We start from the raw sequence: 17,757 nt of genomic DNA, 5'->3' as shown, positions 1-17,757 counted from the left end.
TAGTTTTAGTATGCATGGCTGATTTAGACTTCGTGAAAGCCTTGATGGAAAAAGAAGAGGAAGGCCTGAAGACACCTTGAGAGGTGGCAGGTCTATCTAAACTCTGAGTTTCACCGCCAATAGTGGCTTTGGTATCTGTAATCGGGGTGTGGGCCGAAGAGCCTGCGACCTCGGGCACAGAAGACACCGCCAATGAAGTGTCGTCGGTAGTCAGGGGTTGCGTAGGCGCCTCACTGAGAACCGGACCACCTGTAGGAGGCTTTGGCGTGGTGTCGGTAGAAGTCGCGGACCTCGTATGTCGGTCCTTATCTTTGCGTCTTTTACTCAAAACTGGAGTCGGAGTATCCGACGACATAATGTAATTAAATTTTTTGCCGAAATAGTGTTGGGCGAACTCCGCCCGACGCTTAATAGTGCGTCTGTTGAATGTAGCACAAAAACGACAGGCCGAGACGTCGTAGTCTGGGCCTAGGCAAGGAATGCAGTTGGAATGAAAATCCTTATGCGGTATTTGCTTCCCACAAGAAATGCAATTATTAACTTTGTCTGACATCAGTCTGAGGCAAGAAAAGTTTCCCCAGCGGGGTACTTAGCTTTCAAGAAGACTTCGGTTGAAAAATATTCGTAATCTCAGGAGCTGGCCGACCGGCACTTGCGAACTGCTTCTGCTTCGGGCACCGCGCGGCAAGAAAGACTGAAGAAAATGGCGTCGGCTGGATCTTTTATACCCCTGTCGTACTGACGTCAGGGAGGAAGCGACGACAACCGACGCCAGACCTAGACTTTGGAATTCGGCCGACCGCGGACCCGCCTGATGGCAGGAAAAATCATCTGTTATGACTGCAGCTGTATGCACGATGAACATCTTGACAGAGATTTGGGATGCATGGTTAAGTGTAAAAAGGTCCAGTATTCATTAGCCTCGTGCACACATCTATGAATTTATCACCTTCCAGCTGCTTCTTGTTCTCCTTCGCTCTTCCAACACTTTATCACCCTGTTTTCAGCAAATCTAGATGTGTGCCTTGAGAAGCAGAAATACAAAATTCAGCAAATCTAGATGTGTGCCTTGAGAAGCAGAAATACAAAATTTGAATGAGAAGCACAGATCTGACAGATAGGTAAGTGAACAGACAAGGTGAAGCACCAACAAGAAGTGGAGGCCAACGTCTTACCTTAGAAAGTGGGTCATGCAATGCATCAAGAATGCTTAAACTTGTACTTCCAAATACTACACAAAGCATGTCATGCTCCCTCCCCCTCTTCTTAGTATCACTGCATTTTTGAGGCTCTTGGCTTTTCTTGGGGCATGCAGACAGCAAAATGAATCCTACCCTCATCACAGACTATCCACAGGCTAAGAAAATTGGCCAATGGTCATATCATTCTATCATTTCCCTCTCCACAAGCTAGGAAAGTTGGCTAGTGGCCAAGTCTATCATTCTTAACCATATTTTCTGGCAACCTATATTTGTTCCCAAGCCTAGGTCACCAAAAGCAGAAAGAGATCTCATGCCTTTAAGGACTCCTCTCAGTCTGAATTTGTCAAGGCCAGTTCATGCTTACTCAGATCTGGTAGATTTTTCTGCAAAGGTCACCAAAGCAACAGATGAAGGCAAAACTCCCCATTCAAGTAAAACAAAGTTCATCCCTGTCCATATTCAAGCACAGTATGAATTTTTGTATGGGAAACAGAAAATTTACCCAGGGACTGCTCCGTGTACTAGTAATGGACAGGGAAAGCTCCTAAATCCCAATGCAAGGGTCCCCTCAAATTATCTATGGTATGATCCTAACTATTCTTAAGGGTAATATATAATTATCGACCACGGGCTGGGTAAGGCCAATCTCTAACCAAATGGGATAGGTTAAGTCGAGCAAAAAAGGAAAACTGGGCTAGTCTTAAAATCACCCGCAAGGGTAGCTAGTCTAGTACTTTACATAGGAACTTACAAAAAAAAAAAAAAAAAAAAAAAAAGTATAACGGGGAAAAAAAATCAAAGGAAAAGTCAGTCAAGAACATCTGAAAGTATAATAATCTTAAATATCAGGCAATGGTTTGTTTTAAATGCTTAAATCCTAGATAAGGTAGTCATGTGAAACATGTGACAGCGATCAAAGGACCATAAATATATTATATGTACATATCTGACTCATACCTGAATTGCAACTGTACTCTTTTTAAGTGTCTGAAATCTCCTGCTCTGAACAAATCCTCTGATTCTTGACTGAAGGAAAATGATGGATGCCCGTGTTTTCAGGTAAATCATTCTCTGTTTTTTCATGCTAGCACAAGCTCTGTAATATTTCTGTAATGTCAGAACTGCACACTTAATTCTTAGGTATAATTTTCTGGCACAATGTGCACGATACTGAGCCTGTAACAAAACCGCTGCTGATCTAAGTTGAAGAAATTTTCTTCGACACACAGCCATACGAAGAAATGCAAGAATCCTAACAGCAGCAACTTTGCGTTTGACCATATTTCTAGCAGCCATTCCTCTGAATGCAGACTGAATAATGACAGCTGCTTGCTTAACTGTCTGATATCTTGTTTTTTCAGAATTCATCAACTTCCATGCTCTATACTGCCGCTGAATTACAACTGCTGCATACTGCATTAACTTGAAATTCACTCTCTCTCTATATCCACGAAACATGGACTGAAGTACAATTGCAGCAGCTTTTTTCCGAAGAAAATGTTTCCTGTCTATAGACATTAGTAAGAATGACTGGATGCGTTGTGCAGCCAGAGTTCTGCACATTAACTGTCTTGCCTTTTTGGCACGGAAAGCAGACTGAATGCAGACAGCAGCTTTTTTCAATCTGTTGTAATGCCATACTTCAGCATCTCTGAGGCTCCGTGCTCTGAACATTTGTTGTGTCATTTTAGTTGCCCTGCACAACATCATATAGTGGGTGCGCTGTCTGTGCATTCGATAGTGAGACTGTATCACTGTTGCAGCCCAGTGCATTACTTTAAGCTGCTGTTGAACTTGCAAGCCTCTCCACCTTGACTGAATAAGAACAGTTGCTTTATATATAGCTAAATATTTCTGGTGCTGAACTTTTCCACTGACATGAGCCCTGTACCTCCTTTGAATAATCACTGCAGACCATTTTATTGACTGGTATTCTTTTCTCACCTTATGCATTCTAAACGCTGCCTGGATACACGTGGCAGACATATGCATTTGCTTAACTTTCTTCCTAACTCTGAATCCTCGATATGCAGCCTGAATGGCAACTGCTGCCTTACATATGGAAAGATATTTCTGATGTTGCATTCCTCCTAAAACTACTGTCCAATATTGTGTCTGAAGGGAAATAACAGCTGCTCTTAGTCCAAGGTATTTCTTCCTTTCTGTATAAGTTTTGAATGCCCTTTGAATAACTGTAGCAGCCTGGCGCAATTCCTTAACTTTTTTCCTTGCCTTCATACCTCTGAAGGCAGACTGAATGACAACAGCAGCTTTCTTCAAGCATGCATAATCCCATGATGCAGTTTCTCTGGCTTTACATGCTCTGTAACTTTCTTGTATAACTCTAGCAGCCCAGCAAAGTCTTTTGTAATAGAAGCTACACCTGTGCATTCTATAGTGTGCTTGGATTTTTGTAGCTGCATTCTGCATCTCCTGCAGCTCACATCTGGCTTTCATTCCTCTGTAAGCAGCCTGAAGAAAAATGGCACTATTTCTCAGTTTTAGGTATTTTTCTCTATCGCTTCTGCCACACACATAAGCTCTGAAGTGAACCTGTATAACAACTGCTGCTGCTTTCATTGTCTGAAATGAAACATACAATCTACTCATCCTAAATGTTGCCTGAATCTTAGCTGCTGCATAGTGGCTCTCCTGGATCTGCTGCCTTGCTTTCATACCTCTGTATGCAGCCTGTAGAGTAATAGCAGCTTTCTGAACACGAACATATTCTTGTCGTTGTTGTTTAGCTAGTACCGTCACTCTATACCACTGCTGAATAGCAATAGTACATGCCTTAAGATGAAAGTATTTCCTCCTTACAGCATATGCTTTAAAGGCACTCTGAATTACAGTAGCAGCATGAATTGCTTCAAGCTGCTTTCTTTTCTTCATGCTGTGGAATGCAGACTGAATAGAGCTGACTGCGTTTCTCATTCTTCTATACTCCTTTACGTTATTCCTCAGAACAAGGGCTCTATGTCGTTGCTGCAAAACTACAGCTGCCCATCGGAGTTTTTGGAAATAACTGCTTTGTCTATTCATTCGGTACACGGACTGTATCAATGTTGCTGCTTTGTGCATTTTTCTCAGTTGCTGTCGAACCTTCATACCTCTGTAATAGGCCTGAATGATGACTGCTGACTTCTGCACCAAGACATAGTTTTCTCGTTCTATTTTAGCTTTATAATAATCTCTGAAATGTCTTTGTATAATGACTGTTGCTGTTTTCAAGGCAAGGAATGTGGTATGGTACTGGTGCATCTTGAAAGTTGCCTGAATTACAGTGGCAGCCTTCTGCCACTGTTTAATTTCACTCCTCACTTTCCAACCTCTGTAAGCAGCTTGCAAAGTAATGACAGCTCTCCGAAAACACAAATACACTTGATGCTCTCGTTTTCCAAGAACTGCTGCTCGATACCAGCGTTGAACAGTAACAGCAGCTGATTTAAGGCAACAATAGTTTTTCCTTTGAGCATACGCTCTAAAGTTACTCTGAAGTACACTAGCAGCTTTATGCATTTCATGAAGGTGCCTTCTTACCTTCATACTACGGAATGCTGACTGGATGCAGATGGCTGCCTTCTTCATTTTGTGGTATTCCTGTAACTGTACTTTACCAGCTTTAAGGGCTCTATACCTTTGTTGTATTAGTAATGCTGAGTAACAGAATTTCTTGTACTTCTGTTCTCTGTACATTCGGTAATGTGATTGCAACACTGTTGCAGCTTTGTGCATTATTTTTAATTGCTTTCGTACTTTCATACCTCTATAAAAGGACTGAATTACAACAGCTGATGTGTATATTCTTAAATACTGCTGTTGCTCCTCCTTACCTTTATGGTAAGCTCTGTAGTACTTCTGTATAATGATTGCTGCTGCCTTCATTGCAAGGAATGGTATACGAAGTCTACGCATCCTAAATGCTGCCTGAATTACAGTAGCTGCTTGGTGCAAATGTTTGAACTGTCGCCTCACTTTCATACCTCTATACCCTGCTTCTAAAATGATGGCAGCCTTCTGCATAGAGAGATCATCTTCACGTTGCTGCTTTGTGTGAACTGCTGCTCGATACCTTCTCTGGATAGTAACAGCAGCTGTTCTAAGACAGCAATAGCGCCTTCTTTCAGCATATGCTTTAAAGTTGCTCTGAATTACAGTAGCAGCCTTATGCATTGTTTTAAGCTGCCTTCTTGTTTTCATGCCATGAAATGTAGACTGAATACATATGGCTGACTTTTTCATTCTGCTGTAGTCTTGTAAATGGACATACTCTGTCTTAAGGGATCTATATCGTTGTTGCACAACTATTGCTGCCCAGCACAATTTCCTGAAATGGCTATGCTGCCTGTGCATTCGATAATAACACTGTATGACTGTTGCTGCTTTTTGCATCATTCTTAAGTGCTGCCGTACTTTCACACCTCTGTAAAATGCCTGAATGATAACAGCTGACTTGCGTACTGTCACATACATCTGCCGTTCCTCCTTACCTTTACGGTAAGCTTTGTAATGTCTCTGTATAATGATTGCTGCTGAATTCAGTGTGCAAAATGAAATGTGTACCCTGTGCATCCTGTACAAGGTCTGAATAATGGTAGCAGCCTCGTCTCTCTGCTGGATCTGCTGCCTCACCTTCATACCTCTGTATGCAGCTTGTATAGCAGTGACAGCCTTCCGAACATGCAAATATTCTTGCCTTTGTTTTTTTGCTACCAGTCTTGCTCGATAACACTGCTGAACAGTAATAGCAGCTGCCTTAAGATGAATATAATATCTTCTTTTAACACAAGCTTTAAAGTTACTTTGAAGTACAGTAGCTGCTTTGTGCATTGTTTGAAACTGCCTTCTTGTCTTCATATTTCGGAACGTAGACTGAATACAAACAGCTGCCTTTTTCAATTTCCTGTATTCTTCTACTTGAATATTCCTTGACTGGCGTGCCCTGTAACGTTGCTGCATAACAACAGCTGCCCAGTGAAGTTTCCTGAAATGACTCCGCTGTTTATGCATTCGATAGAAGGACTGTATTGTTGTTGCTGCTTTGTGCATTGTGTTTAACTGCTGCCGAACCTTCATACCTCTGTAAAGTGACTGAACAACAACTACTGCCTTGTATGTTGTTAAATATTTCTGCTGATCTTCCCTTCTTCTACGGTAAGCTCTATAATGGCTCTGTATGATGACCACTGCTGCTTTCAGGGCTTGAAATGAAGCATGCGATTTATGCATTCTGAACATGGTCTGAATCACAGTAGCTGCCTTGTGCATTTTCTGCATCTCTTTTCTCACTTTTATACCCCTATAAGTGGCCTGAATTTTTACTACAGAGCTGCGCAGCAGGAGGTAATGATATCGCTCATTCTTGTACAGCGAAACTCTACGATACCATCTCTGAATTTGAGCACTTGCAGCTTTAAGTTTCTTGAATCTCTTATGAAGTATGTAGCATTTAAACACTGCTTGAACTACAGTAGCAGATTTGTAAAGCCTTTGCATGAATTTTTTATACTTCCATCTTCTGTATGCTCTCTGTAAGGTTACAGCAGCTCTTCTCGCTTGTAAATAATAAAATCGATATGCTCTTCCTTTGCAAATTGCCCTAAATTGCCTCTGTATTACCAAAGCAGCTGATCTCTTCAATCTGAGCTTTTTTTGTGCGGCATACATTCGATAATAAGACTGTATGACAACTGCAGCTTGATGTTGTGTAATTGCAGCGCTTCTCACATATCTACCCTTACAAACAGATGGACTACTCAGAGCCACTGAACAAAGCTCAAAAGAGTAGCACTGCTGCTTTCTAACAAGCCTGTTTCTGAAGTGCCGCTGTACTACTAGAGCAGCACACTTCAATAGTTTAAATCGTTTACGACACCTAAACATTCTATAAGTAGACTGTATTACATGTGCAGCATCATTCCACCTGTGAATCATTTTACGGGCCACATATCCATGATAAGCTGCCTGGAGGGTAACAGCAGCTGCTTTCATTTCAATAAATTCAGCTCTTTGTTGTTGTCCTGCTCTGCACCCTCGATACCAAGACTGTAATCGTAAAATGCTGTTTCTGATATGCAAGTACTGTTGCCTTCCCCTGTGCATTTTGTACCAAGACTGAATAACAACAGCAGACCTAAAACGCATCTTTCGTGCCTGCCATTTCCGGAAACTTGACTGTAGCACAACTGCAGCTTTAGTTTGCATCTGTAGTTTATGCTTCTTCCATCTTCTGAACATATATTGGATCACACAGGCTGCGGTCTTTAAAGTTAAGAAAGTTCTACGATCTGCTTTAGCCTTAATCCAGGCTCGTACATATCTCTGAATAATAACTGTTGCCCAGTAGATACGTTTGTAAGCAGAGCAAGCAATTTTCCTTCTAATGTGAGCTTGCATAAGCACAGTGTAGTGTCTGACTTGCTGGAACTTCTTTCTTGCCAAATGTCTTCTCCACCAAGCCTTATTTTTGGGAGGGGGGTGAAAAAGAAAAAAGAAAAATAATGCATTTCTAGAAAAACTATATATAGAAAGTAGCATGTCATTTGTGAAATTTGCAGCAAACTCTCGTGTTACTCAGACACACACTTACATATATACACAATGTGTTTACAAGAAGGAATCCTGGCCAAGTCACATAACTTGCATGCACCCTATGGTATCCCCCTGAAAGGGAACATTTTGTTAAACAGAAGCTCAAGCTTTGTTGCTAAAATTAATACATGTACATATATGGGTATGTAAGGATATAATTACAATTTTTTTAGGTATCTACTAATGCTGTAATCAGAAAACTTCAGTGTGAGCACAAGTATACCATTAATAGTCTATCAAAGCCAGAATATCAACACCACAAATAATCAAAACAAAAACAAAATGAAAATAAGCATTTGCAAAAAGAAACTTATATCCCCTTTGCAATTGGTAATATACAAAACAGAAATCACAAAAGAACAGTTGTGTAAAATCTTAACATAACCATAAATGCTCTTCTCTCCTATATGCTGCAATATTCATCACATATGGGAATTTGCCTCCGGCTAACTCGTATGTCTGGCCAGTATATAAAGGTTTACATGCTACTGCTAGGAGCGAGCAACACAGCACATCCTCTCGAGTACATTGGTCATAAAAGGACATCTGGTATAAAGCGGACACCATCATGCACCAACCTCAAAGAACTCAATGCTGCCAAGCACCGGCAGGAGCCTAGGTGGAAGACAAGCAAGCATCAGGGGAAGCCAGGGGGAGCGGAGGTAGCAATACTGTAGCATATAGAAGAGAAGGACATCTATGGTTATGATAAGATTTTACACAACTATTCTATGTCCTTTTATTCATATGCTGCAGTATTCATCAAATACGGGAGAATGCCAAAGTTCATGCATGGGAAAGCTGAGAAGGAGGAGCAGAAGCTTTCTCTACAAAGCCATGTAGAATAGCCCTAGCAAAAGCAGCCCTGTATTTGGAGACATCAAGTTTATAATGTTTAGTGAAAGCATGAAGAGAGGACCATGTAGCCACCTCCAGGATAGAACAACTGTCCAAGCCCTTAAAGAAAGACCCAGAAGAGGATACTGCTCTAATGGAGTGTGATCTCACTGGAGGAGAAAGGCTCTTACCGTTGGCCAAGTAACAGAAAGAGGCAGCTTTAGAAATCCAAGAAGAAATAGTTTGCATGGAAACCGGTTGACCCAGGGCCCTTTGGTGGTAGGACACAAACAGGGGTTCAGATTTAAGGATAAGATTGGTTTTATCCAGGTAGTATCCGAGTTACCTATGCACATCCAAAGAATGCAGGATTCTCTCACTTTTAGATTGAGGGGAAGGAAAAAAGGTGGGAAGATTGATAAACTGGTTAAGAGATAACCCAATGAACACCTTAGGGACAAAGGAAGAGTTGGTATGCAAGGATACCATGTGCTTGTGGAAAAATGTGAAGTGGGGATAAACAACAGTTTGCAGCTCAGAAACCCTTCTAGCTGATTTCCATGCACAATGTTGCGGGGAAGAGGAACCTGCTGTCTCAAAAAGTGCCAATGTAAGCTTCTCTAACAGAAAATTGAGATCCCAAGGAGAAGGAGTAGGTTTCCTCGGTGGTCTAATATGAAGGACACCTTTTAGGAAAAGTTTCACCTCTAACCTCGAGTCTAAAGGGAGTGACATAGGTAGACAGCCTGAGATAGCTGAAAGGTGAGCCTTCACTGAAGAATAAAGGTAGGCAACCTTTCATCAGTTCACACAGAGAGGACAAAAACATCGGAACTAAGACTAACAGTGGCTGTAGATCCTTCTTGCGACACCAGATGGAAAACTTTTTCCATTTTGAAACCTAGGATTTCTTAATAGTGGGTTTTCTGGCCTCCTGCAGAACTTGAAGTATGTCCTCTGAAAATAGGTGTATAAAGGGAATCAAGATCCTATCACTCACACAGCCAGGTTCAGAGTTAACAGCTGTGGATGTATCAGGGTTCCCTTGTCCTGTGTGAGGAGATCCATCATGTGAGGTAATTTGTGATGATTGCTCTTAAGTGCAGGAGAAGGGGGAACCCAGTGCTGCCTTGGCCAAAAGGGAGTCACCAGCAAGGTTTTTGGTTGATCCTGTTGAATCTTCAGTAGGACCTTTTGGAGGAGAGGTAAAGGGGAGAATGCATACAGAAACATTCCCTTCCAAGAAAATGATACAGTGACCACCTTCCATGTCAGGGGGTGTGGAACCCTGGCACAACATTCTGGAAGAGGTCTGTTCATGGTGGAGGCAAAGAAATCTACCCGAGGCATACCCCCAATGATGGATCAGTTCAAGAAACACATCCCTGTGTAACATCCACTCATGGGACTGGGTCATGGACCTGCTTAATGTGTCTGCCACCACATTGTGAGCCAAGGGAAGGTAAACTACCTGAAGGGAGACTTGGCTTTGAAGAGCTAACTCCCAGGGGTATACGGCTTGTCTGCATAAAAGGCAAGACTTCGCCCCCCCCTGCTTCTTGACGTACCACATAACAATGGTGGTGTCTGTGAACCACCTAAGCACCCCTGGAATAAGCTTGGATTTGAAGATTTTCAAAGCAAAAATCAGGGCTCTGTTTTCTTTTACACTGATGTGTTCCTTTGCCTGTATGGGAGAGACCACACACATCCCTGACCGTCCAGGACTGTACAGTCATGCTCCAGCCTGTGTCTGAAGTGTCTGTGAAGGAGGTAGGAGAGACCAGGATTTTTGGTTACCTCAAGTATCCACCAATCCAACTCCTTTTTTATGCAGGGTAGGAGTGGAATCATGAAATCCAGGGGGTGGGAGTGTTGCATCCAAAGAGTCTTTAGAAACCAATGAATTTTCCTCATGTGCAGTTTGACCCAGGGGAGCATGGGGATAGTAGATGCCATGAACCCCAGGAGGCATAGGAGGCATAGGAAGTCCTGGCGGTCACAGACTGGAGAGGTAAGATGTTCTGGAATTAAGAGGTGAGAAGCAGCATCTTTTCTGTGGGTAGGGAAGCTAGCACCTCGTTTGTTTGGATCCTGCAGCTCAGAAAAATGTGGTCGTGTGAAAGGGTCAGAGAGGACTTCTGATAGTTTATAGTGAAGCCTAGACTCTCTAGAAGTGAAATGGTGAAGGAAAGAGACTCCTGAAGTAGGTCTGGTGACTGGGCTTGGATAAGATGATCACCTAAATAAGGGAAGATCTGAATTCCCTGCAGTTTGTAGAATGCTATGACAGGAGCCAAACATTTTGTAAAGACCCTTGGCGCCGAAGAAAAATCAAAGGGCAAAGCACAGAACTGAAAATGAGAAGAAGCAACAGAAATACATAGATGTTTCCTGAACTGAGGGTGAATGGGGATGTGAAAATAAGCATCTGTGATGTCCAATGACACCGCGAAAGCTTGGAAAGAATGAGAAGAAGGGAGGGCAAAGTCAGCATCCAAAAGGATGAGACTTTCAGAAAGGTGTTTAGGTGGGTAAGATCCAGAACAGTTCTCCAGGGGACATCCTTCCTTGGAATGAAAAACATCCTGGAGTAGAACCCTTTCCCTTGTTGAACAGAAGGGACCTCTTGAATAGTTCCCTCAGAGAGAAGATCTGAAATTGCCTGAGGGAAGAGGGACATTTGATTCTTTGGTGGTTGTGGGATGCCTCTGAAGGATGGAAAAAAGTTTCCCAAACTTTGAAATGTCCTCTCTGGATGATGGAGGATCCAAGAGTCTTGGGTGATCCGATTCCAAGTTGCAAAAAAGAGAGAAAGAAGAAGGGACAGTGGGAATGGATGGACTTGGAGGCAGGTAGTCACAGGCTACCAGGCTTAGATAGGGAGTGAAAAAAGAACTTATGTCTTACCATAACGTTCCATCTGTGTTGTAGATCTTTATTCATTCATTACTATTAGGACTTCGGTTCCATCCTCAAAACAGACACGGCCGTTACCAAGCTCGCTTCAGCCAAAAACTCTCAGCTAAGACCTACCCACAATGCCCCTCTCATAGTCTCTTCAGATCGAGTTTGCCCGCCATTATAGTATAGAAGTAATAATAGTGATAGTAGGAGGCTCTGTCTGAGCAGATACCTTAACTAATAAGGAAATCCTGAAGTCCACCAGAAGGTCCAGGCAGGGGGAAGGAGGGCAGGAAGTAATGAATGAATAAAAATATACAACACAGATGGAACGTTATGGTAAGACATAACTTCTTTATCTGATGTTGTAAATCTTTATTCATTCCTTACTGTTAGGACCAAGTCCCCAGCTACTTGAGTCCTAGGTGGCCATAAGGAAGGACATTCCCGAGCACCATAGAAACAAAAGATGCTCGTCCCCTGGAGGCAAAATCCAATTTGTAATGAGTGATAAAGGTATGAGGGTCTTGCCCAAGTGGCTGCTGCGCAGATATCATCCATAGAGGCTCTGGAATGAAAAGCCACTGAGGTAGCCATCGATCTAGTAGAGTGAGCCTTTATTCTGGAAGGTAAAGACACTTTGTTTTGATGGTAGATGAAAGTAATGGCGCTTCTGAGCCAAGAAGATAAAGTCATTTTGGAAACAGGCCTACCCAGTCTGGGTCCTGCAAACGCCACAAACAATTGATCCATTTTTCTGAAAGATTTAGTTTTGTCCAAGTAGAAACGAAGTTGCCAATGAACATCGAGGGTATGCAGAAGGTATTCCCCTCTATTTGAATGGTGAGGAAAGAAAAAGGGTACATGGAAAAGTCAGAAATGACCTTGGGCAAAAAGGAGGGGTAAGTACGTAGGGACACTCTTTCCCTATGAAAAATCAAGTAAGGTCTCTTGACACTCAAGGCCTGCAACTCAGATACTCTACTTGCTGAGGTAAGGGTTACCAGAAGTAGAGTTTTCCAAGACAAAAATTTTATATCACAGGAATTAAAAGGCATGAAGGAAGGACATGTTAATGACTGAAGCACCAAAGTCAAGTCCCATGGCTCTATAAGAGGCTTGACAGGAGGTTTAATATGTAATACACCTTTCATGAAGGTTTTGCACAGTCGGTGTGACATAACAGATGAGTTGTCAATTCCATTGTGAAAGTCTGCAATAGCTGCTAAATGCACTGTAATTGTCGATGCTGAAGCTGTAGGATCTTCTGAATAGGCATGGAAAAGGGGTCTAAGTTATGTTCTTTGGCCAATCTAGAGAATCAAGTCCACTTACTGGAATACATTTTTCTGGTGGAAAGTTTGTGCGAAGCCAGAAGGATCTTGCGAACAGGGGATGAAATATCAGGTAGCCTGGCAATCATCTGAACTGGAGAAACCAAGCTTTGGAGCTTGAGGCTGTAGAGATTGGGGTGAATAAGTCCCTGAGGATGAGACAGCAGACCCTGGGATTGATCCAGGATCCACAGGCTGTGAGAATAAGGTGAGACCATACAAAAGGGAACCAGACTTGATGGGGCCAATAAGGGGCAATGAGGATCACTCTGCTTCTCAACCTTTGAGCTTTCTGAAGGAATTTTGGGATGAGGTGGAAACGGGAGGAAAAGCATGCAGTAGACCTGGGGGCCAATCGTGCGTCAGAGCATCCCTCGGTGACTTCCCCCTGAGGGGGGATCTGGGCAAAATAGCTTCTGCATTTGTTGCTTAGGGGAAAGCAAGGCCTGCCCCAATGGTGGAAGATCTGATCTGCTATTACAGGATTGAGGGACCACTCTTGAGGCATCAAAATGTTCCTACTCAGATTGTCTGCAATAAGATTGGAACTTCTGGGAATGTGCATTGCTTTGAGAAAGTGGTTGGAAGCCATCACCCAATGCCAAAGTCTCATGGCTTCCCGACACAGGGGGTAAAACCTGGTTCCGCCTTGTTTGTTGATGTACCACATGATTGACATGTTGTCCGATTGAATGGCAATGGTCCCGGAAGGAAGGGATGTGTGTAACGCTTGCAACGCTAAGAGAACTGCCCTCAATTCCAGGACATTTGTGTGTAAATTGGCATCCATGGAGGACCAGGTGCCTTGGACAGTCTTTCCCTGGAAATGCCCCACCCTAACAAGGAAGAGTCCATGGTCACCATGGCCCTGGGCTGGGGAAGACAGAACAGTCGACACCAAAGATTTGATTCTGGCTTTATCCACCAAAGCATTTGTTTCTTGCAAAGATTTATAAGGCGTATCATGTGGTTGAGTGGGTGAGTTAAAATTGACAATTGTGATGAGAGGAACCATTCCAACAGTCTCATGTGCAACCTCGCCAGTGGTACCAAGAGCTGTAGTACAAGGCATGCTGGTAGAAATGTCTGCGGGAGGATGACTTGAATCTGGTTTCTTATTTTTGAAAGCTTGTGAGGAGGGAGGGAAGCTTGACAGGACGTTGTGTCGAAGATTGCTCCAATGAATTCCAGTGCTCTTGTTGGAGATGTGTGATTTGTCCATGTTGATCGCGATACCTTGGTGAAGAGCAAGGCCTTGAGTGTAAGAGAGACTGAGAATAAGAAGATTTCTGGTCATGGTGGTAAAGAGCCAATCGTCTAGATATGGAAACACCTGGAATCCTTGGAGTCAGAGATGAGCTACGACTGCCATGCATTTGGTGAACACTCTGGGGGCTTTCGAGAGACCAAATGGCAGGACCCTGAACAATTGGCTCCCAGCCAGAAGTGGAGAAATCTCTGGGAGCGTTTGCCCATCTTTATGTGGTAATACGCATCCTGAAGGTCTATAGAGCACATCCAGTTGTCCTTCCCCAGAAAGGGGAGAATGGACTGTACCGTGACCATCTGGAATTTTTGAGGTTTGATGAATTTGTTTAGTAAACTGAGATCCAGGAATGGACTCCAGTCCCCTGTATTTTTTGGCACTAAAATGAACCTCGAGTAAAAGCTGGAATCCCTTTGGTCTGGTGGGACTGGTTGGATGACTTTCTTAGCAGCTTTTCGATTTCTAAGGCTGCAACCTCCCTCTGACTGGGTGGGACATCGGTGATTCGTTTTCCGGGTCTGGGAGTGAGGTCAAAAGGGATATGATAGCCTCTGGATATTATCCTCTGCACCCATGCATCCGTTGTTACGAGTTGCCAGGCCTGTAGGTGCAGGGAAAATCGACCCCCGAACTGCTTTCAGAGGAAAGCAATCAGGCTGCTATTCAAGAGCGCTGGAAGGGTCTGCCAGAAAAGGAATCTCTAGCGCCCGCGTCTACCAGAAAAGGAATCTCTAGCGCCCTGGTTACGCAGACCACCCCTGCCCCGAAAGGAGCATCTTCCAGATGAGTTGACCCCTCTGCCCTGGGGGAATTGCTCATCATGAGTGTCACGAAAAGATCCTTGGGACTTCCTGAACCAAAATCTTCCTCCCCTCTGATTCCTGGAGTAGGACCTCGGGGGGGGGGGTGGGGGTGGAAAACCGCATGCCCACAGCAGACAAGTCTTTCTGTCCTACTCACTATTTCAAAATGTGTCTCTCTACTTTGGGACCAAAATGGGAAGATTCATCAACAGGCGCATTGACGAAGGAAGATTTAATGGGGTCCGCAAAGTTACACAAATGCATCCAAGCATGCCGTCTCATAATGATGCCCAATGCGGCTGCTCAAGCTGCCCCCTCAGTAGTGTGAGAAAACAAGCGCATCGAGGAGTTCAAGAATGATTCCAAGGTAGCTAGCTGAGAGGCAACAGTATCACGCACCTCCTCATGGCAGTACCTCCGCAAAAGAGGCAGACATTTCTGAAATTAGGTCTCTTTGGAAGCGAGTAAAGTGTGCCAGGTAATTCAGCGACCCCAGTCTGTCCATAGCCCAAGACTCACTGTTCAGGGGATGAACAGTGGAACTATCTTCCGTCAGTTCCCTCTTGGTGGCCGCCGCCATGACCATGGAATAGACTACCAGTTGTTTGGACCAATTAGGCTGGTTTACTGGGGTGGACAAAATTTTATCTGGCCTCCGGGGGATGGGTTCTATGTTGTCCGGGGCCTTCCAGGCAGTAAGTCGAATGAGCTCACCTGCAGGAGGGCTCACCCAGGAAGTAGATGGCTGAGCACGGAAAGCCTGCAAGAACACCAATTCCTCCAAAGGGTTGGTGGGCTTCTAGTCTTCCCTCTGCTTGAGGATCTCGAGAAGGTCTCCAAATGAAACGTCTTTCGGGGAGACCATGTGGACCCTTCTCCCTCATCGCAGTCAGTGTCTTCAGTGATGGAGTCCTCGGGATAATCAAGATGCTTCCTCTTGCAAAGTTTCTTCAGGGTGGCCCCCCAGTGGGATCTTCCGAGGAGGACTCCGGAGAAAGGGTTCCCTTGAAGGGCAGGTCTTGCGGCTCCCATGCTTGAGGTTCCAGAGTAGGAGGGTGAGACAGCTGCAAGTTAGAGGGGGATTCTGGTTCCGAGCCTGTTGAAGCAAGGACCCTTTCCATCACCTGGAAAGCAGGCGCACCTGAGGAGGGATGGGAGCCTGGAACCGAGGTCACACTTCGCCCAGAGGAGCCCGCCTCCAGGTGAGGAGCTCCGAGAGGACCGGCAGCTCCTGGGAGAGCTGTGGCTGTAGACGATGCCACAGAAAAAAAATCAGCACTAAACTAGGTGCCACAGTGCCGACAGCCCAATCACTGCCTCAGTTTGAAAGGAGCTGTGATGCCAAGAGTAATTAGTGCCAACAGGGACGCCACCGCTGTCAGCGCCGAGACAGTATGTATCGGGATGGCCATCAGTACCGAAGTCTCCGAAATCTAGGTGGAGGAGGAGGAGGAGGACAGACAGGAAAATACACCATGAAAGCTTCCGCTCCAAAGGGGAGGGAAGACCTGGTCAAGGTGGTTAATTCTCTAGCTGCCACAAGCTGGTCCACAACCCTCACTACATCCTGTTCCAAAAGAATACTGGTGGATCTGAAGGACGCTGCCGATGGGAAGTCTGGTCTCTCAAGAAAGGGACTAAACTGCTGTCCCAAAAAGGGGTGATAAGAAGGAGAATACCTAGTTCTTGGAAGGTGCTCGATCTTCGGAACTGAAGGAGTCATTACTAGAGGAGCCGTGTAAGTCATCGGCACTGTGGCCGGGGAAGATGCCGATGCAGGTACAGCAGTTGGGGCCTGTGTCACAAAACATCTGCACGGAGGGGGATGGTGCCAAGGTTGGTACAGTGGAAGGAGTCTGAGCCAAAATCAGAGGCGGCATCGAGGGAGAATACAGGGACCCTGGTGCCAAAGTTGTCTGCGTTGATGGCGTGGGAGAAGCCCGGTGTTGACTCAGTTCCGAGAAGGATGGGGATGTCGGAACCAAAAGACTTCGCTTCTCCTTATGTCTTTCAACATCTTTATGCTTAGGAGGTGGTGAGACATCCATCCCAGAAACAGCCTCCGCAAAGGGTGATTTTTAGCATACCCTTAAGGATAAGTTTGTTCTTCCGTTCAGCCAATGTATGGTTGCTGAAGCTAAAACCTATGTCACAAGAAACATTAAGGTGGTCAACGCCCAAATAGTAAACACAGCAGGCATGACAGTCAGAATTGGGCAACTTATGCCCACACTTATCACAATGTTTGAAACCAAGCTTGGCCTTATCCGCCATAATACACAGTATAACCACACAACTAACTATACAACAACAAGATGTGAAAGAAAGTACTTTTTTTTTTTGTAAGATAACAGGAAAGAGTACCAATAATGGTACTAAAAAATACCAAAAGGTAAGAGAAGGGCCTACTAAGGCAGCGAGAGAGGGAGTAGTACAAACGATGGTATGAAAGAACTACCAAGGTAGTGGGTAGGGCTTAGTCAGGAAAGAACAAAGTAGAGATAGGAAATAACTTTAGACAACAAAAAAACTTCTTACAACACACTAGAGAGTCGAGAAAACCAGAAAAAGCTAACACTTAGCTGAGAGAAGGATTGGCACGTCTGACGAGGAACGTGGCAAACGAGATCTGGAGAGACTATGAGAGGGGCATTGTGGGTAGGTCTTAGCTAAGAATTTTTGGCTGCCGCGAGATTGGTAATAGCAGTGTTGGTTCTGAGAATGGAACCAAAGTCCTAACAGTAAGGAATGAATAAAGATTTATAACATCAGATGGGCTGTTTTTGAATTTTAGTGGATGAGGTAGATTTAGAAGAAGC

At 44.2% G+C, this 17,757-nt stretch overlaps 1 protein-coding gene across 1 annotated transcript in view; it reads right to left on the bottom strand.

Moving 5' to 3' along the window:
* Window positions 1–17,757, bottom strand: part of ASPM (assembly factor for spindle microtubules) — a 2,279,206-nt gene that overhangs the window by 967,455 nt on the left and 1,293,994 nt on the right. Inside the window, exon 19 of the mRNA XM_044080257.1 lies at window positions 2,160–7,661. Within this exon, the coding sequence (XP_043936192.1) occupies window positions 2,160–7,661 (5,502 nt within the window). The remainder of the gene's footprint in view (window positions 1–2,159; window positions 7,662–17,757) is intronic.

This window comes from Protopterus annectens, chromosome 8.part0, assembly GCF_019279795.1.
Source record: "Protopterus annectens isolate FY-2018-M chromosome 8.part0, PAN1.0, whole genome shotgun sequence".
Lineage (NCBI taxonomy): Eukaryota > Metazoa > Chordata > Ceratodontiformes > Protopteridae > Protopterus > Protopterus annectens.
This window is presented reverse-complemented; position numbering and strand designations above follow the sequence as displayed.